Raw genomic sequence first — 21,685 nt, forward strand, 5'->3', positions numbered from 1 at the left:
GAGAGAGAGAGAGAGAGAGAGAGAAAATGTCTGCTGGTGGGGCTGTCGACGTAGCATCGAGTAATGACGTGGAGAACGGAATATCCTGTAGCGAGCCAAGAGATGGCGAATGAACTGTCGGATTGATGCCGTATACGAGATCAATAAGAATGTAATGTGTGAAAACAATATAAGAAAGCCTGACGTATTACATTATTGGGCCATGTTACTGAATTCTACTTCACTGCTGATTTATAAGTGTTATAATTCATCTGTTATTTTTATCATCTGCACAAATTGAAGGTAACTGCAGTCATTACATGGTTATTTGACAAGTATAATAATACATTACGTGACAATTTGTATACTGAAGTTCTGTAATGTAGGGTTCGCTACGTTCGTCTTTAACTTTGGGCGGATGTAAGTTTTACGTAGCTTTTGAAATTGTTCCATCTACAATTTGTAAAAAATATTAGAATTACATGTCGAGAGAATTTATAAGAGGACGTCATGATTTTACGTGTAATATAATTGTATCGTGCGTAAAGATCTTGCTCCTTATCTTTTATCAATTGAAGTTATATGTTATAAAGCTTGAATTATTTTATATGTCATGAAGTTTGAAAGAACTCTGAGAAAATTTCGTTTAAACTTTTAACTTATTGTTTTATGCAGAATTAGTTTTATTGTATCAGCTTTATTTTTCTTTTCTAAATGAGAAAAAGCAATGAATACAAACTTATATGTATATAAAGTACATTTTGCCGGTGCAATTTTCTAAAAGTCAGAATGTGTCACGTATCGTTTATTACGTATTTCCTTCGTCACATAATGGATGTTACTCACGAAGTATACATGATTCATAATCCTTGACTCAATGAGAACAGATCATGACGTTCCTTTGCGCGTAGAATGCGTGACGGAATCGGCACGGCGTGCCTCGGAAGTCACGCGTTTTCCTATAAATCGCCGAATGAGACCGAACTATAAGTAAATGTATTGTTAACATCGAAGCATTACTAGTTAAAAGCGATAACGCCTTTAACACATACAAGCAGTGTCAGTATATTCGACAAACGACACGTGTTCAAAATCATAAACCAATATCAAGCGAATTTTTAATACAGTTGGACTTCAAACTGTCATTGTTATGAATTTAACATATCCTAAGCAGACGCTGGCAAATTTTACCCAACTTTTCAGCAATCATTAAATGTATGACAGCACTCTCGTGCGATCTTGTTAAAATATTTGAACTTTAAATTAATGTAATTTAAAGTTCTCGTTAATTCATTGTAGAGTAGGAATAGGTGCGAAGGGAGATATTAAAAAGTAGGACAAGTGTTTCGTTAAATTAATATATTTTATTTATTATATTTTTAAAACTTACAAACATTATTGGTGATACATACATATATACAATTATACATATCTATACATATGCATATGTATATTAAATTATAGTTGTGTAAATGTACAGAACATCGTTTTATATATATATGTTTATTCTCTGTGTGCATGTACTCGTATGATGTCATTCTACATAACATGCATACTTGTAAATTTACTCACTCACTACTGTATAAATCAGACTCCAATGACGCATTCTATAGGAATCCGATAAATCTACTACGGTCTCTAGTATTCGATACAAGGATTATGTGAGAGTATCTGCGAGGAATAAACTTTCGATAAATCAGGTTTAAAAGACAAAAGGAATGTATGCAGAACGATGTTTGTATAAGATCCTCGTGTTAAGTGTTAACATGTGGAACTTATAACTTATGGTAAAGAAAACACCGAGAAGCCGTCTGAAAAGGTTTTATTAAGATTACATATGGCAAGCGAGGCTTCCGTTTCCAATTCCTCTAAATTAAAATTCCGTCTCAACACTTTACCGATAAAAAGTGCATTCCCCAGCACACCTTGCACCTGCCTTATTCTCTAAATTATTTACTAAAATTTGTCTAGGTTCATCACCTATGCCACTTTGAGAGATTTCGTTTAGATTCCTTGTGCGAATCGTTTCCGTGCTATACAATTGTAGTACAGCGAAGGACGCTGAATGCTGCAATCATCCGTAACCATGAATAATATCCTGATAATGAATGTCTCACATTTTGCAGAATATGATACATCGTCTTAACAGTAAAATGTATATTTTCAACATACCGTATAAGGATTTATAAAAAGAAAAATTTAATATACAGTACTGAAAAGCCTTCGTGTCAAATACATCGTTTCATACACCTTCGTCAGAACAGATATTGAATTGACGATTCCGGGTTGTGCGTAGCAAATCATTTTACACACATTTTCAAATCATACACGTACGATCGTATCTTACTTATCATCTAGCTTTTGACTGTACAAGGTGTTGTGCGAAATGCAATCGTGATTGCAATATTGACGGACTTAAAGTAGGTTTTCCTGTGACAAAAATACAAAGTGATCTTGTAATCCTCAAATTTTATACGTTCGTAACTAAGCTCTTGTAAATTTTTTAATTCGTTCTTTTTAATTCTTTTTATTATTTTCCGGACGCAGTTAAAATATGAACAAATAGATTCAGCATCTTTTCAATTTAAAGAAAGGCAAGTTTAAGGCAGAAGAAATACTACGAATTTCCCAATTTTCAGATTAAAAAGCTTTGCTTCGTGCAGAAAAATTTTATTTTGCCTTTTGTATTAATTTTTTTCAGGTCAACTTATCCGATTGTGCATCGTCAGTAACCACCTTGTACAATCAAAACCGTTTATTATTAACGGTTCTATACAGTGCGTATCAGACATTCTAGGTCCCCATAAATCAATGATAATAAAGAGAACTGTGTGCAAGAAGAATACAAATATAATATATAATAAAATTAATTAATTTCACTATATAATCGGGATTTTACTAAATATCATTAACATTAAATGCGTAGACGTTGTCAATTATATATTCACGGGTAACTGTGATCTGTTATATAAGAGTAAAAATAAGAAAGAATAGGAAGAAAATTCGAGAAACGTATATTATGCTAATCGTGTGACGTTCTTGATATGTTTTATGTATCTAACTATTAAACATTTTTGCAGGCGCAATTAATACAATATATTTGCAATACCGGTAATTAAAATATCTCTAACGACAATGCCACTCGCAATAATACATAATGAAGATATCAATAATAGGTGTGTACAGAGAAGATTTGAGCGATAGTAACAGTAGATTAAGAGAGTGACTTAATAATAGTATCATGATCGCAGTAGTAGAAGTAGCGGCAATAGCGGTGACAATAGTAATGCTCTTTCAGCCAACAACAATAATAATTGTACGCGTTCCGATAATCGCACAATAAAAAATATAACAAACATGCATTTGACATAAATTTCTATATAAAACAAACGAGCTGCAAAAAGAGTATATAAATCTAATGGCCAAGACGCGACATAAAATCACTACACATTTTCTCCGATGGGCTCAATACACAAGTGTATATATTAATCACTTAATTATAAATACGCGCGTTCATGCAGCAATTATTTAGTTTCGGTACATGTCATGGAAAATTAAACTATCCCTACGTCGTACAGTAAAACGTCGATTATCCGAGAGTATAAATTAACGCGAGAATTATGAGTAACGATTATCCCAAAAGGAAAACATTAAATATAGATGTACATATTAAATACAAAGTATAAGGATAACAAAAAGAGTCCAGCGAAGAATCTTATAATATCATAAAGTAATTTAATATAAACTTAGAAATATATGTATAATTCCTTAAAAACATAAATTCTCTCTCTAACAACAAGATTATGTATAATTCCGTCGATAAATATAACATTGCTTTAAACCCTTCAGTACTGTCATAATCTCAAGCTTGATGTGAGTTACAACAAATATCTTTGTAATTAAAATATATTACAGTCTAGCGTCAAATGCGATTCCGATTTGATGCAAAATTAACGCGATTGCATTGATAAGCGAGCATGGATGATAAATTTTACGATGGGGTATGGTGCACGAGTACTGCAGGATTCAAAAATTGAAATAAACGTATGTACAAAACGTTTCAGATTCACTGCATTTACTTTTATCTACGGATTCTTTGACCGGTCGCCCAGGTCAGAGAATTTGCAATTGAGAGGAAACGCGCGTGAAACCTGAAATTATTTTCTCTCTTTCTCTCTCTCTCTCTCTATATATATATATATACTATATGCTAGCATTTGAAAACGCAGTAGTTGTGAGAGGCGGAGGATGCGTACTTTAATATTTAGATAATGCGTTCAGGGAAGCAGTATTATATTTGTCATTCTGACATCGGATATCTTAGTCTTTTGCTGGAAGAATATTTTCTTTCTTGTGCTTTCTCTCATTCAGATGGGATTATTCGCAGGAACGCTCTTATGAAAACATCTCTCTCTCACAAACACGCACTTGGGACAGTCGTCGTTCTACTGTATTTTTATACATAAGACTGGTGCTCGAATACGACAAATTCAACAATAATTGTATGCATCTTTTACAGAGTGGGACACGCCTAACTTTACCATCTGAAATATCCTCCATCTAACATGAGACAGAAAAAGCTGTATGTACACAAAATGTTTCATAAAAAGATCATACCAGCAAGCGTTAGCATGTTGTGGAAAATTGATTAATTTGTTTCCACACAAGATGTAATTCACCCGAATTTGACAAAGAGGAAAAGCGCAAAATAAATGTTTAATTCAGAGCAAAGACGTATGAAAAAACGTAGTGTATCAAGATACAAATTATCACAGACACATGCTGTTTCATGTACCAATGTGGTAAATGTGTTACGCACATCGTCAATCTCAGACTCATGATTAGCGTTATAATAAAATTCGAACGTCGTCTTGTGCACATATTGCGAAGCAATGATTCTTAAATGGCATTCCAGAGAAGACGTTGTTACTTAGTTCTACGCTATGCAAACATTTTCTAAAAATTGCGAAAATTTCGTATTTGTCAGTGTCGTCTTACATCTAAAATTGTTCTAAATTTGAAATTGTAGTAGAAAAGTAAAAAAGTAACACAAAGATACTATCGTATCATTATGAAAAAGTAAATTTAATCTAAAGTAGATTAGAAAAAGTAATTACTAAGATAAAAGAAATATAAAAGGTATTAATATAACATTCGTTCCTTCGTTCCTTATATATAAATTGCTTGAAATTGATTTCTCTTATTGTCCATATTTCTTTTCTATTTATATATACAAGCACTTTATTTGTCTGCTATAGTTTATAAAAGTTTATTGGAGCTTCGTAATGTGCCTCACTTAAATAAAGGTGATCACCGTCACGCGGAAGTATAAATAATAACTGACGTACGCGTGCATCTGAATTAGCGACATGTCTGAAGAATTGTGAAAGCGACGAGAGCAGTTTTGCAGACCAGGGAACTATCAGTCTCCTGTTAATTCATTGATACAAAGTACTTTTGGACAGAGATTCAGTACAAACTTTCTTCACATGCTCGACCACTTTAACAATGTATAAGTTTGACTGTATATTTTTTAGACACCCTGTATGATCCATAGAGAGACTAAGCATATCAACACTCGAGCAGATTTAAACAATTTAGACATTGTTTAATACAACGGAAAGCTCTAAGCTCCGTACTTGTCTGAAGCGACGTTTCACAAACACCACTACAAACTTTCTATTGTAGTGTGAAACATTTAAATTATTTAAATGTGTCCTAGTGTTGGCAAATATCTCCCTTATTACCCGTATCTATCAGTATCTGGTCAACATATGACATGGTCTGAGTTTGTATTCCTTAAATCACTAGACTCCCATTCAATTTTCTATTAAGTCACTTGTGAATTCGTCGAGAAACAGCTCTTCATTAATAGTATTCACATTTTGCTAAATATGTATACGATTTCAATTCTCAATTTTTGAGAATTATAACACAGATAAAAACACGATAATGAATGTACTACCAAATTATAACCGATATAACTATTATTACTACATCTAAAATAAAGTCTACATAATAAAAACTTAATAGTTATTGCTATGATTTCGAGAATGAGAGTCTAATAATATAACTATTATGAGGAAAGTTATTCATATCATGTCTCGCAGACTGCGGATAATGTAAGAAACGTTCTATGCAACATTCAGAAAAAAACATATCGTGGTGGGCATCAAGTCGATTTCTACAAATTCTCTGGAACTTTCTGTTTTAAAATAGCATGGAAAACTCCTTTTAATTTCAGTAAGAAGGAAAACCACTCGACATTTCTAGAAACAGAATCGAAGTGCAAACTTGACTGAATTTATAATTTCTAAAATCATATATCTGTTACTCCGTGTAGACGTGTAGAAGGAAAGAAAGCAGATGGTAAAGTCAGTGTCCTATTCTGTATAACAATAGCATAATTATGGCACGAAACTTATTCTTAAAAAAAAAAAGCTTTAAACAGGTAAGATCGATGCAATTTAAATACATGTTCAGGGAGCAATCTCTTCTGTAGTGTACTATTTTTTTCGAGACAAGTATCTCAGTGTCCTATAATTTTTCTCGAGTAATCCGCATTCAATTTTTTTTTGTATTCTCGGAACTTCTCTTTGTTATTAATCTATATCGCCCAAACGTACATCGCGCTTACAGTAAATACAAAAGACCTAAGAGAGGCACTCTTAGGTTTCCCCTACGGTGCAAACTTAGGTTTGCAGTGTATTTGTGATTTCTCGATGTACAGTTACCAAATCCTGTATGTAGCCAGCTAATCTGGCGTTCAGCGTATCCAAATTTTGTTTTTGAACTTTATTTGCACTCAACGCAAGTTCTAATTGTTCATGAACTACATTCAACATGTCGCGGAGGTCTGAATTCTCCTTTTGCAGAGCCTTGCAAAACAAAAAGAAAGAATTGTTAATCGAGCACGGCTCGATGGAACGTCAATATCAATCGCGAATGCCGATCGTTAAAGGCAGGCTCTAGCGTACATACCACAAAATCCTTATTTTTGGTGGCCATGGTGAGAGCTTTGATTTCATCGTTTCGCGTTCTCAGCTCGCTTTCCAGCGCCTCGACTCTCAATCTCAGTGCCTCGCTATTTCCTTCCGCGATCTTACCAGCTTCCAAGTCGGCGTACTTGAGCTTTATTTTGGCATTTTCCTCTTTGTACAATTGCAGCTGCCTTTTCCACTCGTCGACGTTAGCCGTGGACTCCTGTAGCGCGCTCGTTAATCTGGCATTGTTGGTTTTCAGGGTAGTCAATTCAACCTGCGGTAACACACGTCGCTCATAGTATTTATATGCATTTACTCATAGCGACAGAAATAGAATGTATTCTTCCGGATCGTACCTCCCATTTCTTGGCGTTGGCGGAACTCTGGGCTAGAGCAAGTTTTAGCCTGTCGTTCTCATACTTGAGCTGCACCTCGGCCGACTGTCCACCTTGCGTTGAGCTCAACTGCGCCGACTTTCCTTGATGTTGCGGACTTTCTGTACTCTGAGAAATACTCTGTGATCTTGAATGGACTGCGTTTTTCAATTCGTCGTCCACTCTATTCTGACAACTACCAGGTAAAGGACTGCTGCTTACCGAAGATACACTGTTCTGAGCGGAAATCATATTGGCATTCGGATTCTGGTTGTTCGACGACACGTTGGAGTTGATCATGGAGGAATTCGGCGGGTCTATGAGGTCCTGCTCCGACGACGGCATGCCCGATCTGGACGTGATCGGGCTGACGTTCGCGCTGGTGGCCGGCGTCACCGACGAACTGTTGGACTGCAGCTTGGCACTGGCCAGCCTCGTGGCCTCCTTCACCTCTTGGAACTTCTCGACGAACTGTCAACGAGAAAGAAAAACTCTGAGTGCGCGACGCACGGGCGCCTCCGCTTTCTATAGGTATTCCCGCAGACGATAGCGACGCACAAACCTTCACTAATTCAGCCTCGGACGCGAAACCCAAGCCGTACACGGTGTTCGCCCTGATGTCCGACCACTGGCCGAATTTCTGCGACGTCTTGGTGAAAGTCATGTTCGGTACAATTGTGCTATTTATGACAGGCTGAGGAAGAGAAAGAGGAACTTGGTGAAATGAATGCCCTCCCCCCCCGTCTCGTTTCTATCCGTCGCTGTCAGTTACCTTTGTCCCCTCGATCGAGATTATTCTGTATAAACTCCTGGTGGAGTCGTAAAAGAACGACACCGATATTGCCGCCGACGACGCCGGCACCCAAGACCGCTTGGTCTTGGGATCGATGTGAAACACGTGTGCCTTGCACACGAAAATTGGTTGTTCACTGCAATCAATTATGAATAAGTGAGGAGGAGTGTGCGTACGCGCGGTCTTCCATATATGACAACAAAGCGTCTATTTTTAACCGACCTAGTTAACGCCGGTGCATATTTACAGATGTACACGCGGCGCGGAATCGCCGCGTAGAATTGCACGCGCTGCGGAAGGCGGAACGCGCGAAGCAACATTCGCAGCGAGGGAGCGACGTTACGTCCGCCCGCGCTTTTAATATTAGCCGGCAAGCATTTTAACAATGCATCACTTTATTAAGGGACTCCCGTCGCTCTTCATCTTCAGCAGATAAATCCTTTCGAACGAGCCGCGGGATAATTTAATAACGCCGCGCGCGATCTCGGGGAAACGTCGGCGCGGGGCAGAGGGAAAGAACTAGGGGGTGGGAAAAGAAAAAGAGAGAGTCAACGCGTAAATAATCCCGCGTGGAAGAACATTCTACCGCGGGAAAATCTCGGAAAAATCGTCGGGGCTCCCCCCCCCCCCCGGGATCCTCGCCGGATCGGATCGACCCTCTTCCTCCGGCGCGGCGGCGAGAGGCAGGGGGTGTCGCCGCTCGAGCGGGACGCGATTCCCTCGCGACGACTCCTCGCGGTAGAAGGAAGGGAAGGTAAGCGCCGCTGCTCTCCCGCTGTTACCCGGAAACGCGCCGCATCGGTGGTGTCAATCGGGGCGGCCGGCGATCGAGCCGAGGGGGGGGGGGGGGACGAAGGTACGCGGCGCTGCGTCGCGACGCGACGCGCCGCGACGCGGGGGGACAGGACACCCCGTCTCGTCTTCCGCATCTTCGGAGCCGAGCGAGCGGCGCGGCGCGTGCACGCGCGACCGGGGATGCCGGCGACAGGCGCGGCGCGTACACACACGCGCGCGCGTTGCACGTACGCGACGGGCACGCACGCACATGCACACACCCTCCGGAGGGCGGAGGGAGAGAATTAATTCCGTCGTAGCCGCGGCCGCCTTACACACCCTTAAAAGGAGGCGGCAGCGCGACGGCGGCGGCGGCGGCGGCGGAGAAGAAAGGGCCCCAGGCGCCCCAGGCCGGAACTCGACTTACCCCATTGTCTCCTTGCCCGCTGTCATATAAGAGGCTGGTGGGCCCGTGCGGTCGCCCGCGCTCTCGTGAATCCTGTCGCCGCGCGGCGTTCGACGCGCGTTCAGCGCGCGCCAGCTATTTTCGGCCCGGGCGAGGCGACGAGGATCTCGCGGCGTACGGTCGCGTACCGCGCGTGCGAGCGCTGAGATCCGTGCGAGTTGACAGCCGCCATCGGCTAAAACTCCCTCCCCCCCTCGCCCTCCGCCCCGCCGCCGAGTCCGCCCCCACTCGGGCGCCCCGCGCGCTACTCGCGCTCCCCTCGGCGGCGACGCGGCGGTCACGCGACGATGTGAACGTAGCCGAGTGTGGTCGCGCACCGCCGGTCCGCCTGCAGTCGATCGATTTTCCGCGAGAGAGCGACCGCCGCCGCCGCTAACACCGCGCGCCGATTGAGCCCGCGGCGCCGACGAAATTCGTGCCGCGGATTCTGCCCCGTGCGGCGGCGACTTCCGCGAATATCTTGAATCCTCGGACCTCGCGCGCGCGAGATGACGTGACGACGAGCGGCGAGAAAAAAAGAGAAAAAACTAGGGAAGTCGGGGATCCCCCCCTGTCGCGCTGAAGTTTGCCGCTCGACTTCGCTTGGCGGCGCGGGACGCCGTGTCGCGTTCGATCTTCGCGCTCCGAGGACCGCGGCTCCGGGAGCGAACGTCAATTATGATCGAGTCGACAATTAGCTCAATGATGTCTGCACTGCCAAACGGATGAAATTGTTAATTGATGTTTCGTCGCTTAACATGCGCGGGAGGAGAGAATTAATACGAGGGACGACGAATGATGTAATTAGAAACTTTGCCGCGAGCAATTCCGCCGGTTGAATTGGTCGCTAATTGAAACTGGAGCTCGGTCGAAATCCCCTTCGTCTCGCCGTTTAATATGCTCGATCCTTTTCACTTATTCTTCTTGTGCCATTAATTTATAATTAATATTTTACTACTTGTTTCAGGAAGACGTAACTGGCGCGTTCTTTTCCCGAGGCCTTCCGTGCAGCCTCTCTGTCTACTTTTTCTTTGAAATATGAAAGGAACGCGATTGCAACACTCGTCGAATCGACTCGATCTATTTTTCAGGCTCGCAAATGTACCGTCGATCTGCGTTTACTTTGCGTTGAGCAAATTTTGCAAGAAATACAGGGAGAAATGGCAACAGAAATGACAGGGTTAAACGGGATGTGTCTCGGAGTATTGCACGTAGATATACGCCGCGGCTGTAACAGTTACAGGCACTTTTATCGTCGCCGAGGCACGATTACACTCTAGCGAGAATCTTAGCAGCTAAATTGCTGAACCTTTTCGTGTCAAGGTGACTCTCACAATAGGATATGTGCTAGGCGTGTGAAAAATATGGATACGGGTGGATGTGCATGACAACCATTCTTCTTTTTTTTTAATGGAGTAGCTGCTCCGTTTTCATTGATCAGTTCGTGATATAATTGCCATTAGAGAAACTATTTTTCCCTGAACGTAAGTCCTCTCTGTATCGGTCCGCCTTGTACTAGGCCTGGTTTCACCAACGTCGCTAGCTTTACCTGGCGAAAATAATATGTTTATAAGAAGTTAGTTTAAACGTTGAGTCAATGTTTTATCTGAGTTTTAAAACATTTATCGAATTAACAAATTAATAAAATTCGCATGGCTCAAATGTGATAAACACAAATTTCAGGGAATAAAGGACTAAGAGCCGTGACAGGGTGTTAGTGTCGAAATATTTTATTCTAGATTTATTGCGAAAAAGTATCACCTCAGCCAGGGTTTGAACCTGGAACCTCCCTCTCGCTACGACCAATTCGACCACCGAGGCACATGGCAATATTCCTCGCAATAAACAGTCTAATGTTGATTCTCGAATGCCACCTGTCGTGACGGTATTCGTTTATTGAATTACATATTCATTGAATTGTTTCTGAGATAAGATTTAAACAACGATACAACGTCAAACGTTTCCATTACAGTTTTCTAAGTGTTTGTAAAATGTTATTGTCAGTAAAGAATTAACCAGGCGTTTGCGACGCACTTCCAAACGGTGTGACCATCAATAAAACTCTTCACAAACAATGTAACTATCGATAAAACTCTTCATAAATAAATATAAACATCATCTCTCACTTAAACTTTTCGCCAGGGCTTAGCTTAATTCGTTCTTTGTCTCTTTCCAGCTGTTACTTCAGAAAGAGAGACAGACGCGAATTAAACTAAAATTACAGTTAAACGACGTCTGGTGAAACCGGGCCTTAGGCCGATATTCCCTCTGACGACGCTGCCACCCAAGCGAACCGCTCGATGTGAAACACGTGAAAATTAGTTGTTTACTGCAATCAATTGCGAATAATGGCAAGAGAGTGCGCGCGCGGTCTTCCATATATGTACCATACAAAGTCTATCTATTTTTAATTGACCTAGTTAACGCCAGTGCATATTTACAGACGTACGGTACGGAATTGTTGCTTGAAATTTAATTAAGCGGAAGGAAATGTGTAAAGTTCGCCGTGAGCGAGCGAGGCAGCATTAGATCCACGTTTTAAATATTAACAGGTGAAACAGATTTTCGCGCGACTCGGCTTATTAATAATAGACTACTTTGTTAAAAAAAAAAAAACTTCTGTCCTTTTGGTTTTCAAGAAAGAAACTCTTTTAAGTGAACTGCAGGATAATTTAACGCCGTGTCATTTCAGAAAAACGCAGGCAAAGAGAAAAAGAAGAGTTCACGCGCAAATATATATAATCTCGCGTAGAAAAATGTTCTACCGCGGGAATCTCGACAATTCCCAGCACTCCAGCGTGGTCGTCCCGAGATCCCCGCTAAAACCGAAGGCTGATGGCAGAGAACGAGCCGTAAGCGCCTACAAAGCGTCGTCTACATGGAGTAAGGAGTAAGAAAGAAAGAACCATAACTTTTAGCTTTTAATTCGAGCCCAGCTACCACAGTGCTCACACGTATACATACAATTTATAACTCGACTCCGTCGTATTCGACGACGATGACTGACTTAGCATCGCTCGAAAAGGCCCCAAAAGAATAGGGTCGAAACGTTGCGTAACAAGCCGATTAAATAACTAGCCAGTTGGGTTGATTATAAGCTTCCCGTCTCAATTTTAGCTTTTAGTGTAAGGAAGCTAAAATACAGGTATAATTTTTAAAATATTTGTAACACTGGCCAATGCCGTTCTGATTCGCCACATGAATGTGTTAAACATTTAACACGCAAATTTTAATCGGCATTTCTTTTTAACAAGAAAGCACAAATTGCAATTTGGACGACTCATAAGACTGTCTTAAGTCGTAGACGAAAGGCAAGGCAGAAAAAGACTACAGTCGTATACAAGTCGTATACAAGAGACTTTTACGACTGAAGTTTTTCTCTGCCTTGCCTCATGTCTACAACTAAAACAGTCTTAAGCGTTTACGGATCGTTCTCTGCTATCAGCCGAACGGATCGACCCTCTTCCTCCTGCGGCGAGAGAACATCGCCGCAATTCCTCGCGGGGAAGCGACGAGAGCGAGTGGCATCGCCCCTCTCGGTGTCGCCCGGAATTCACCCGGAAACGCGCCGTATCAGCGTCAATCGGGAGGCTCGGCGATCAAGCTGATGATAGATAAATATGGGAGAGACGCGGGGGTATCGAGATTCGTCGTCTTCCGGATCTGCGGAGTCGAGCGTGCCACGCGGCGCGACGGGGATGCCGGCGTGTGGGAGAGCCCGAGTGGTGCGGTCGCGAGCGGCACGTGGCCACCTTGACACCCTTAAAAGGAGGTAGCGCGGTAACGGAGAAGAGGCGCCGCTCCGGGACTCACTCCATTGTCCCCTCGCTCGATATCAGATAAGACTGATAAGAGGCCAATGAGTATCCATCTCTTGCGAATCGAGCGCCGACTCTTGTCGGCCCGAGCGAGGATTTCCGGCTGACACGCACGTTTCGCACGTGTGAGGGCTGCGAGTTTGACAGTCCCGTCAACCCTCTTCTCCTCCCTTACACTCCGAGTCACCCTTTGAGACGCATCGCGCGTCACTCCCGCTTCATCGATCTACGCCGACGACGACGGCGGTCGCGAATGTAGCAGAATCGCGTTCAGGTTCATCTAGAATTCGGCCGATTCTCCGCGAAGGGAAAAGCGCCGTTTGTGGCTATTCGTGATTATTAAGTCACGGGTCGACCGACGATCATGTGGTCGTCGACCGTCGTCTGCCGCGGAATTACTGATTTAATATTATGCAATCATGCGCCGCGGCGAGGAGCTCGGGTGGAAAGGCCTTTTATCTGTTACTTCCTGGTTGAACGTTTAGGCGCTCGCACGCAAAAGCGCGAGTATTCCAATACTTTCGTCTATAAACGCATCGTCGATGTGCGCCGAGTGAATTTTACAGAGTATAATGTGACAGCAGTAAAAGTAGAAAAGTAAATAAAAAAAATATGATATGAATTGAGACATGTGAATTGTAATTAAATGATAGACGTAGACACGTTAAATTATGGTCGGGTAACTGTAATTGAAAAATTAATCCAGTTGTACATACGTTGGAGAAAATATCTAAGAATGAAGTTATTGAATTACTATATTTGAATTATATAATAATATCGTCCCGGCTGAGAACGAGCGAGTATAAAAATGTGAGCGTCTCTCTCGACGAGTTTCACAATAATCTTCCGCGCTTATAAGTTCATATATAATTTACGCCGACGATTAGATTAGTCATCACTACACCAAGTCCGATATCCTTACGAAACGTAACAGATAATATGTAAAACAATGCTGTTAATATATTATATAACGTAAATCTCATCCCTCAATCAACGAAAGTTAGGCGAGAGCGTACGGCCTAGAATCATACGCCGTGGCGGTGGCGGCTACAGCTCTTCAATTGAATGTTAATTATCATCGAGGGTTCCTCGGTATTGTCCAGGCTCTGTCGAAAGAGTTGCGCGTGCTGCCAGGCTTCTCGACCCTCTCCGCCGGACAACGTTGCTACTACGCTCAATCGCACCGCCCCTCTCGCCTCTTCCGTGCGGAAGTTACTGCAATTGGGGACGTCTATGACAGCCGTTCTGTCGTCGTGGAAGGTGACCTCGAGCTCCCAGGACACCGTGGCTCCGTGGAACACCTCCGACTTGGCCTTCAGAGCAAACGTCCCTATACACAATTTGGATTTGCCGACTTCGAAGCTCCACTGGACACGTCCGCGCGCCGTATCCGAGGAGCGCGCCAAGTAAACCATCTTCCAGTCGTCCTCCACTTTACGGAAGATCCCACCCTCTGAGTGGCGTACCCTTTTCTTCCATCCGGACGTTCGTTCCAGAATATCGCCGTTGTCGCACCGTACAGCGTGATACCGGTCTTTAACGACGTTATATCGCAGCTCGAACATTTGCCCGTAACTCGAAATGTCCCAAGTGTAACACCCCAAGTCGTCCTGACAAAAAGAATTCGACGGTTGAGTGAAACTCTCTCACTGAAAGCTATTTCTTTGAAACGTGAGACCGATAGAGGCGTACGATTTTATCTCGACATTTCACTTTGAGAAGAAAATGGGAAAAATTCTTCGCGCTAATTGTATTGTAAAATCTTGTACGTGCTATCGTAAAATTTGACTGGTTCGCAAAATCTTGGATATACTCGTACATTCGTGATCTCGCCCCGCGCCAGTCGCCATAGGAGACAGCCCGAGGTTCGCGCCTCGTAGGTCTCCTCGTCGGAATCCGTGCCCTGCGAATTTGGAATGTACAGCATATCGCCGAGCTCCAACAGACTCCGCTTGACGACGTACTCCCTGCGCGCGCGGCTGTAACCGGCGGCGTTCTGCCGCTGGCTGGTCAACGACTGGAGCAAGTGTCTCAGGCTCTGCTCGCTGCAGGCCTTTCGCCTCTTCATGACCGCTTCTTGGTCCCGCGTGTAACGCCACGTGACGTCCTGCACCTCGTCCCTGGAGTAGGCTATTATGTACGTCAGCTTCTTATGCCACCCCTTCTCGTACATCAACGGCTTGTCTACGACGTTCTCGCACGGGTCCACGTGGATCCATCGCTTGTTCGACGCCGACCATATCTGGGGAGTGAGGAAACGAGTCAACTTCCGCGAGATTACAAATCGCGGGACGTAGCTAACGCGGCGCGTACCTCCGTCCAGACGTGATCCGTCTCGTCGCATACAAATCGCGCGTCGTAGCCCAACGAGCGACACAACAGGGTGAAGACATTGGCCCATTCCCCGCAGCGGCCGCGGCGCAGGGTCAGCAGCGGCTTCGGGTGCGTGTAACGGGGAAATTCGACAACTATGCCGCATCTCTGGCATCTAATTGTAACATCACGAGACACGGTAGAGTCTCGCGCCAAGCGTAAGCGTAGCTAGTACACTGCGTGCGAGACCGACCGTGTAAGTTTACGCGAGTATGTAGCAAATCAATATAGCTGTTCCACAAAAGCTGCAATTGGCTACGCATTTCTCAAAACAAGAACTTGGACCAAGTACTAGCGCCATGGACACAGGCCTTAATTCGCCTGAATAGATACAGAGTTTCTAAATTTCTAAACAGTTGCTATTCTTTTCATCGGTGTTTTATTATTAACTCCATTATTTTTTCCAATAAAATCTTTAGTTTGATTTTTAAAGAAATATAACATTTTTTAATAAAAAACTAATACTAAAGCAACTAGTTTGTATAAATATCCGTTGTTATATTTGGCGCAATTTGTTGATATCATTACTTTTGTAGAGAATATACTTTTGCAAAAAAGATAGAGTAACAAAATATATTCGGTTGAATTGGAGCTTATACTTGGTGCTTTTTTTTAATTAACGTCGCAACATTTCCACAGTCGTTCGCGAACGCACGTGTCTCTACGAGAGAGAAACTTTGTACCTGTGCAACTCTATCCTCGAGCAATGAGGATCTGTCGATCGTATCACATTCTCGTACACACATTCGGCGCCGCACGTCGGGCACTTCGGGCTGTTGACCCACTTGAAGAATCTGTACTTGAACCAGCGCAGCAACTCGACCAGGAATAAGTCCTTAGCCATCAATTCCGCCTCGAGCTGCGAGGAGGCTTCGGTCGCGCTACCCGATTTCAAGGAGCTGCAAAGGGGGCAAGTGCGTAGAGATAAATTTTATCACGGGTAAGAGATAAAGAAGGCGGATACGGTCGTATTACTTTTGCAGATCCCTTATCTTCTCCATTGTCGCGATCTCCAATTGCACTACGGGCACGACTCGCTTGGCCATTCTCTGCAGCTCCGGATCCTCGTAGTCCATGACACCGCGGAAGTGGCTGACGACCCTGTTGAAGAACGCCTTCTGCGTCGTAGACGTCTTGTCAATGTCGTCGGTAATAAGATTGACGTCCTTGCCGCCGCACAGCAGCCTCGACAGGCTCTGCAGCTTCAAGAGGGAGGCGTCTTGCGGTAAGAATATGCGCTCGCCATCCTGTCACATGACAAATTGATAAAGTAGCTTGTAACGACAGTCTCGTTAACAACGACAGGAGCCAGAGGGAACAGGGAGGGATCCCTCGACACCGGGTACAGACCTCGACGTAGCCGATGTCGAACAGGCACTCCATGGCGCCGACGGCCGGCAGGAGCTTCTCGACGACGACCTCGTCGTCGAGGCGCAGCTCGCGGGACCTGCAGCTGTCCGGCGACCTCAGCACGTTCCGGCAGATACTCAGCAGCGCCCGTCGGGCCTCGTCGCGCACGTCCTCCGCGTTCTCCTCCAGAGACATAACGCAACACTCCAGGCTCTCGTCCATGTCGGATCAGCCGACGATCGTACTACCTGTCCGCGTTCGCCGTCGCGGTCAGCCGTCCGTCATCATTTCTGCTGACTCCTCGCGCGTCGTTGGTCGCCAGGGATACAAGATAAGTTCCCCGGCCGCTTCGTCACGTCGAGAACGAGACGGACGCAGGCGCGTGGCGCGTGGGCCAGAAGAGGACGTACGGCACCGGCCAGGCCTTACCGACGGCGAGCGAGCCGCGAGTCTGCGGCGGACGAGGACGGACCTAGACGGCGTCTCTCGCTCCCACTCGTCCGTCGACGCTACACGGTGTCCGCCCACCGCAGGCCGCTGGTGTGGGCCGCGGTTTCTCCGTGTGCGCGCGTGTGCGTCTCGCCTAGCCGCCGTCCCCGTCCGTCGGTTCGTATATGGTCAGCCCGCGCGCGCAGAAGCGGGCAGTCGCACGAGGGCAATCGCCGAATCCCCGCGGGATGCGCCGCTCCGACTGACAACGGGAGTGTCCCTCTTCCATGCTGCCTCCTCCCGCGAGGGAACGCCGCGCCGTTACGTAGCCGTAGTACTCGCGACGCGAGCAACGAGGCTGCCGCGCGCTGGTATTGGTGTCAGGAACATGGCTATATTTAGCGTATGACGGCTGGCCGCGTCGCTCGGGGACACGAAACCGACTTGATATAGCTCGCTCGCGGCGTCGCGTCGCGCCCGCTTGTGTGTTTACGTGCTGCCCTGCTGGTCCCGGGGTTTCCGCGACGATAGGCGCCCAGGATGGAGGATATATTCCAGTGGTGCCGCGAGGGCAACGCGATGCAGGTCCGCGTCTGGCTGGACGACACGGAGCACGACATGAATCAGGGGTAAATCCTGCTCCGTAGCTCCTTTTTTGGAAGGCGTTCGCTCGCTCCGCCTCTATAATTAGGCCGGCTGGACCACTCGAGAGCGATTTTGTAAACAGTATTCCTCACGAGAAGCGCGAGTGGGTCGCAAATGAATCTACGTAGTAGACTTGGATTATCGGACGAACCGAACAGATACGTGGTAGACCGTAGCGTTTTATCTGTACGTCCCGATCTCACGCTCCCCCAATGACGTTTCGTGAAACTGTCCGCGTAATTACGGCGCGATCGTCTGGGCTGCGGGCCACTTGATTGCGAACGCTTTACGGTATTATTCTCCTTTTAGTGAACGCGTCGAAGCATTCGCGGCGTCAGGTGGACCTCGGCATTAATGCCGTCTCACATGCGAAATGTTTCACTCAACGTATTGCTATGCGTGCAGGGACGATCATGGATTCAGTCCGCTTCACTGGTGCTGCAAGGAGGGCCACTCGAAGCTGGCGGAGTTGCTGGTCAGCAGAGGAGCGCGCGTTAACGCCACCAACAGGGGGGACGACACGCCGTTGCATCTGGCCTCGGCGCACGGACACAAGGACATCGTGCAGCTGGTAATGAGAAAAGAGCTCGCTCGGCTTGTCTGGCTCGATTGTCAGGATTGTTCGCTTAAGGCCCGGCGACTTGACTTACAGCTGCTGAGAAACCGCGCCGACGTGAACGTGACCAACGAACACGGGAACACCGCCCTGCACTACGCCTGCTTCTGGGGCGATCAGGCGGTCGCGGAGGAACTGGTCGCGGCCGGCGCTCTCGTGTCCATCGCCAACAAGGACGGCGACACGCCTCTCGACAAGGCCAGAGGCCTCGTGGCCAAGAGATTGCACGGTACGTGAAGGGCACATTCCGAATTGACTCTTCGCACGCACCGATTGTATTTCTCGTTTCGTTTAGACTTGGCGGTGGAGTACGGGCAGGACCTGAAGAAGATACAGTTCAAGGATCAGAGCTGGTTGGGACTGAAGACCAGGAGCCGTAAGTGCTTCCCAAGTTGTTGAAAGAGAGGCAAGAGTCGCGCGGACGTGTTTTATTCTCCACGTTGTACTCCCCAGGGGACGCGACTCTCTCGAGGCACAAGGGGATCAGTATGGCGGACCTGTCCCTTCACATGCACCTCGCGAGCACGCCGAGCGGCGAGACCTGGCGCGGCCGATGGCAGAACAACGACATCGTCGCCAAGATACTGAACGTCCGCGATTGCACCGCGCGCATTTCCCGGGACTTCAACGAGGAGTTCCCGAAGCTGAGAATCTTCTCGCACCCGAACGTCCTGCCGGTCCTCGGCTGCGTCAACCAGCCGCCCCAGCTGGCGACCGTCTCCCAGTACATGGGGCGCGGCAGCTTGCATCGACTGCTGCACGGCGGCACGGGCGTCGTCGTGGACACGGCGCGTGCCCTCCGACTGGCCCTCGACGTCGCCAGAGCTATGACATTCCTTCACAGCTTGGATCGGCAGAACAGATGCAGATTCCACCTCAACAGTAAGCACATAATGGTGAGTTCCGGACGGTAGTTGTACAAGTTGGATACGCAAGGTCTGAAGTCTATCTTGACCACGTTGCGTTCAATTGCAGATCGACGAGGATCTAACAGCTCGCGTGAACATGGCGGACGCCAAGTTCTCCTTCCAGGAAGTCGGGCGAATTTACGAGCCGGCGTGGATGTCGCCGGAGGCCCTGAGCAAGCGCCCGGCGGACATCAATCACGAGGCCAGCGACATGTGGAGCTTCGCCGTTCTTCTGTGGGAGCTGGCGACCAGGGAAGTGCCGTTCGCGGATCTGTCGCCTATGGAGTGCGGCATGAAGGTGGGCAACGCACAATCTGTCACTTTGAAATGGAATTACATCATGAACACCTTTCTTTTCCTGTAACCCTTGGCAAGAAATGTGGTTCTATCTTCCTTTGAGCGTTAAATTGAATGTAACGATCATTCCTTTTTCAGATCGCGCTGGAAGATTTACGCGTGAGCATTCCGCCGGGCATTTCCCCGCATCTCGCGAAGCTCATTCGAATTTGCATGAACGAGGATCCCGGCAAGCGACCGTCCTTCGACATGGTTGTGCCGATCCTCGACAAGATGAAACGCTGAAATGCGACACGGCAAGAAGAAACGACGAGATACATCGGGATTGAATAGTGCCTAAAGAATCTCCATATTTATTAAACTGCCCGAAGAATTATTAACGATAGAATATTTTTCTACCACTGTGTTTCGCAAGTGGACGAATACTGCCTTTGAACGTCTAAACCAAGCTGCAAACGGACTAATTTTTATCTATTTATATATTTTTGTCTATGTTAATGTGAACTCGTCGACGTAGAAGCGCGTGTTTACATTTGTAATCCGCGAGACGAGTTTTTAAATAGCGTACCTCGAATTTTGTCCACTTGGCGATGTCTGACGAGCTCGCCGGGACTTTTAATATACAGAGGGTAGAGTAATGTTATTTACACGCATTAGAGAGCGCATATTTTTTATAAAATGTTCGGCGGCCCATATCTTCTGCCTGTGCGTCGCCAGATATATTGTGAATAATATATGTGTATAGTAATTAAAATCAGGATGATTAATGAAACTATACAAATGTAGAACAGTAGTATCGGACTCGTTTACATTCGAAACGAGCGTATATCTTTAATACATATATTTAGGTAATAATCATCTTGCATGCGAACTTTCATACACGTGTACGAACGAATGTAGACATATGGACAGTTTTATCGACAAATATATAAAAGTATATTCGCTGTTACAGGCTGCTCGATTCATTGCTCTGTCAGTAGTCACGAGAAGAAGAGAAAGGGACGTCTCGTCGCGTTTATCGCCGTGAAATTCAAATCAAGCAGTTTGAAAGAATGGATAGCAAGTGTTCCAAGCAACGCTTTACGTCCGATTATTTTTTAATTATATTATTGATTCGCCCAGGTAGCCAGTTCGGGAACGAAACATTTGAATCACAGATGTATGTTTATATCTGTCAGAAAATTGAAAACAATGTGGGCTAAATCTTTTGTTAACAGTACGCCCATTCGATGTGTCCTCTCTTTAGCTGCGCACTTGACTACGACATGTTAACATTATGCTAGCTGTATCCCAGATAGCACACCGAATTCACAGAGTATTCTTTAAGTTTTCTTTTTTCTGAATTGTAATTCTTTAGGAATTCATAGAAGAATACAATAAGAGTGACAGAGGAAGTTACATGCACCATAAATCGTTTTCCTGACAACTTCTTAAAGTATTCATCTCGAATTCAATAAATGTAAACTTTATGAATTCAAGGGGAATAGTGTTAGAACAAAGAGGATTACAAAATATTTACCCAATGTATGTACACATCTAATATGCAGTAACATTACACCATTATTATAATTTCTCACTCAACAGTGAGATACTCTCAACCGAAGCTCGTTGACAATCGGATGATTCTTCCGTTTCGGTTCTCGTCGTTCGATTCCTCCGTTTCGATTCTCGTCGTTCGATTCTTTCTTTTACACAATAGAACTATTGCACAAAATTAATTGCACATAGCGTTACGCACACAAAATATTGCACGTGGTAACACGCTGCACAAGAACGTCCGGATGGCGGTTAGCGGATACTCGCGCATGACAAATAATTCCTCATAAGTTCTTAAAGTATTTACAGTACTGAATCGCGAAGTATTCAAATTAAAATGGACTTCAGAAGAATACTTCAAGACG

At 45.3% G+C, this 21,685-nt stretch overlaps 3 protein-coding genes across 4 annotated transcripts; 1 reads left to right on the forward strand and 2 right to left on the reverse strand.

Moving 5' to 3' along the window:
• Positions 1-1,785: 1,785 nt before the first annotated feature.
• LOC105568671 (homer protein homolog 2) lies at positions 1,786-9,549 on the reverse strand. 2 transcript variants are annotated; one of them, XM_012024524.1, is made up of 7 exons: positions 9,331-9,549; positions 8,109-8,265; positions 7,899-8,030; positions 7,559-7,807; positions 7,319-7,465; positions 6,961-7,236; positions 1,786-6,857 (listed from the first exon to the last, which is right to left on the reverse strand). In XM_012024524.1, the coding sequence occupies exons 1-7, from the start codon at positions 9,354-9,356 to the stop codon at positions 6,672-6,674; spliced, it is 1,173 nt and encodes a 390-aa protein (XP_011879914.1). In that variant the 5' UTR covers positions 9,357-9,549; the 3' UTR covers positions 1,786-6,671. The 2 variants fall into 2 exon arrangements, with proteins under 2 accessions (XP_011879914.1, XP_011879913.1); XM_012024523.1 differs by having other exon boundaries at positions 7,319-7,807.
• A 4,288-nt stretch (positions 9,550-13,837) lies between these two features.
• On the reverse strand, positions 13,838-17,231 carry LOC105568672 (peptide-N(4)-(N-acetyl-beta-glucosaminyl)asparagine amidase). The gene is made up of 6 exons (XM_012024525.1): positions 16,890-17,231; positions 16,515-16,786; positions 16,223-16,438; positions 15,480-15,654; positions 14,986-15,408; positions 13,838-14,776 (listed from the first exon to the last, which is right to left on the reverse strand). Exons 1-6 carry the CDS (start codon positions 17,109-17,111, stop codon positions 14,192-14,194), a joined length of 1,893 nt encoding a protein of 630 aa, XP_011879915.1. The 5' UTR covers positions 17,112-17,231; the 3' UTR covers positions 13,838-14,191.
• A 202-nt stretch (positions 17,232-17,433) lies between these two features.
• On the forward strand, positions 17,434-20,733 carry LOC105568674 (integrin-linked protein kinase). Its single transcript, XM_012024526.1, has 7 exons — positions 17,434-17,947; positions 18,369-18,534; positions 18,616-18,808; positions 18,875-18,955; positions 19,033-19,475; positions 19,555-19,785; positions 19,923-20,733. The coding sequence occupies exons 1-7, from the start codon at positions 17,859-17,861 to the stop codon at positions 20,067-20,069; spliced, it is 1,350 nt and encodes a 449-aa protein (XP_011879916.1). The 5' UTR covers positions 17,434-17,858; the 3' UTR covers positions 20,070-20,733.
• Positions 20,734-21,685: the final 952 nt, after the last annotated feature.

This window comes from Vollenhovia emeryi, unplaced genomic scaffold (genome assembly GCF_000949405.1).
Source record: "Vollenhovia emeryi isolate VEMERY1.0 unplaced genomic scaffold, V.emery_V1.0 DF939128.1, whole genome shotgun sequence".
NCBI classification, from domain to species: Eukaryota; Metazoa; Arthropoda; class Insecta; order Hymenoptera; family Formicidae; genus Vollenhovia; species Vollenhovia emeryi.

Coding starts and splice junctions, on each gene's coding strand:
- LOC105568671 (XM_012024523.1), bottom strand. CDS start 9,356: ATGACAGCGGGCAAGGAGACAATGGG. Junction 8,266..9,330: donor GCGGGCAAGGAGACAATGGG/GTAAGTCGAGTT, acceptor AATTGATTGCAG/TGAACAACCAATTTTCGTGT. Junction 7,808..7,898: donor CCGAGGCTGAATTAGTGAAG/GTTTGTGCGTCG, acceptor TCTCGTTGACAG/TTCGTCGAGAAGTTCCAAGA.
- LOC105568672 (XM_012024525.1), bottom strand. CDS start 17,111: ATGGACGAGAGCCTGGAGTGTTGCGTTATGTCTCTGGAGGAGAACGCG. Junction 15,655..16,222: donor TCGAGGATAGAGTTGCACAG/GTACAAAGTTTC, acceptor TGTTACAATTAG/ATGCCAGAGATGCGGCATAG. Junction 15,409..15,479: donor CGGATCACGTCTGGACGGAG/GTACGCGCCGCG, acceptor CTCACTCCCCAG/ATATGGTCGGCGTCGAACAA.
- LOC105568674 (XM_012024526.1), top strand. CDS start 17,859: ATGGAGGATATATTCCAGTGGTGCCGCGAGGGCAACGCGATGCAGGTC. Junction 18,535..18,615: donor ACAAGGACATCGTGCAGCTG/GTAATGAGAAAA, acceptor CTTGACTTACAG/CTGCTGAGAAACCGCGCCGA. Junction 18,809..18,874: donor CGTGGCCAAGAGATTGCACG/GTACGTGAAGGG, acceptor CGTTTCGTTTAG/ACTTGGCGGTGGAGTACGGG.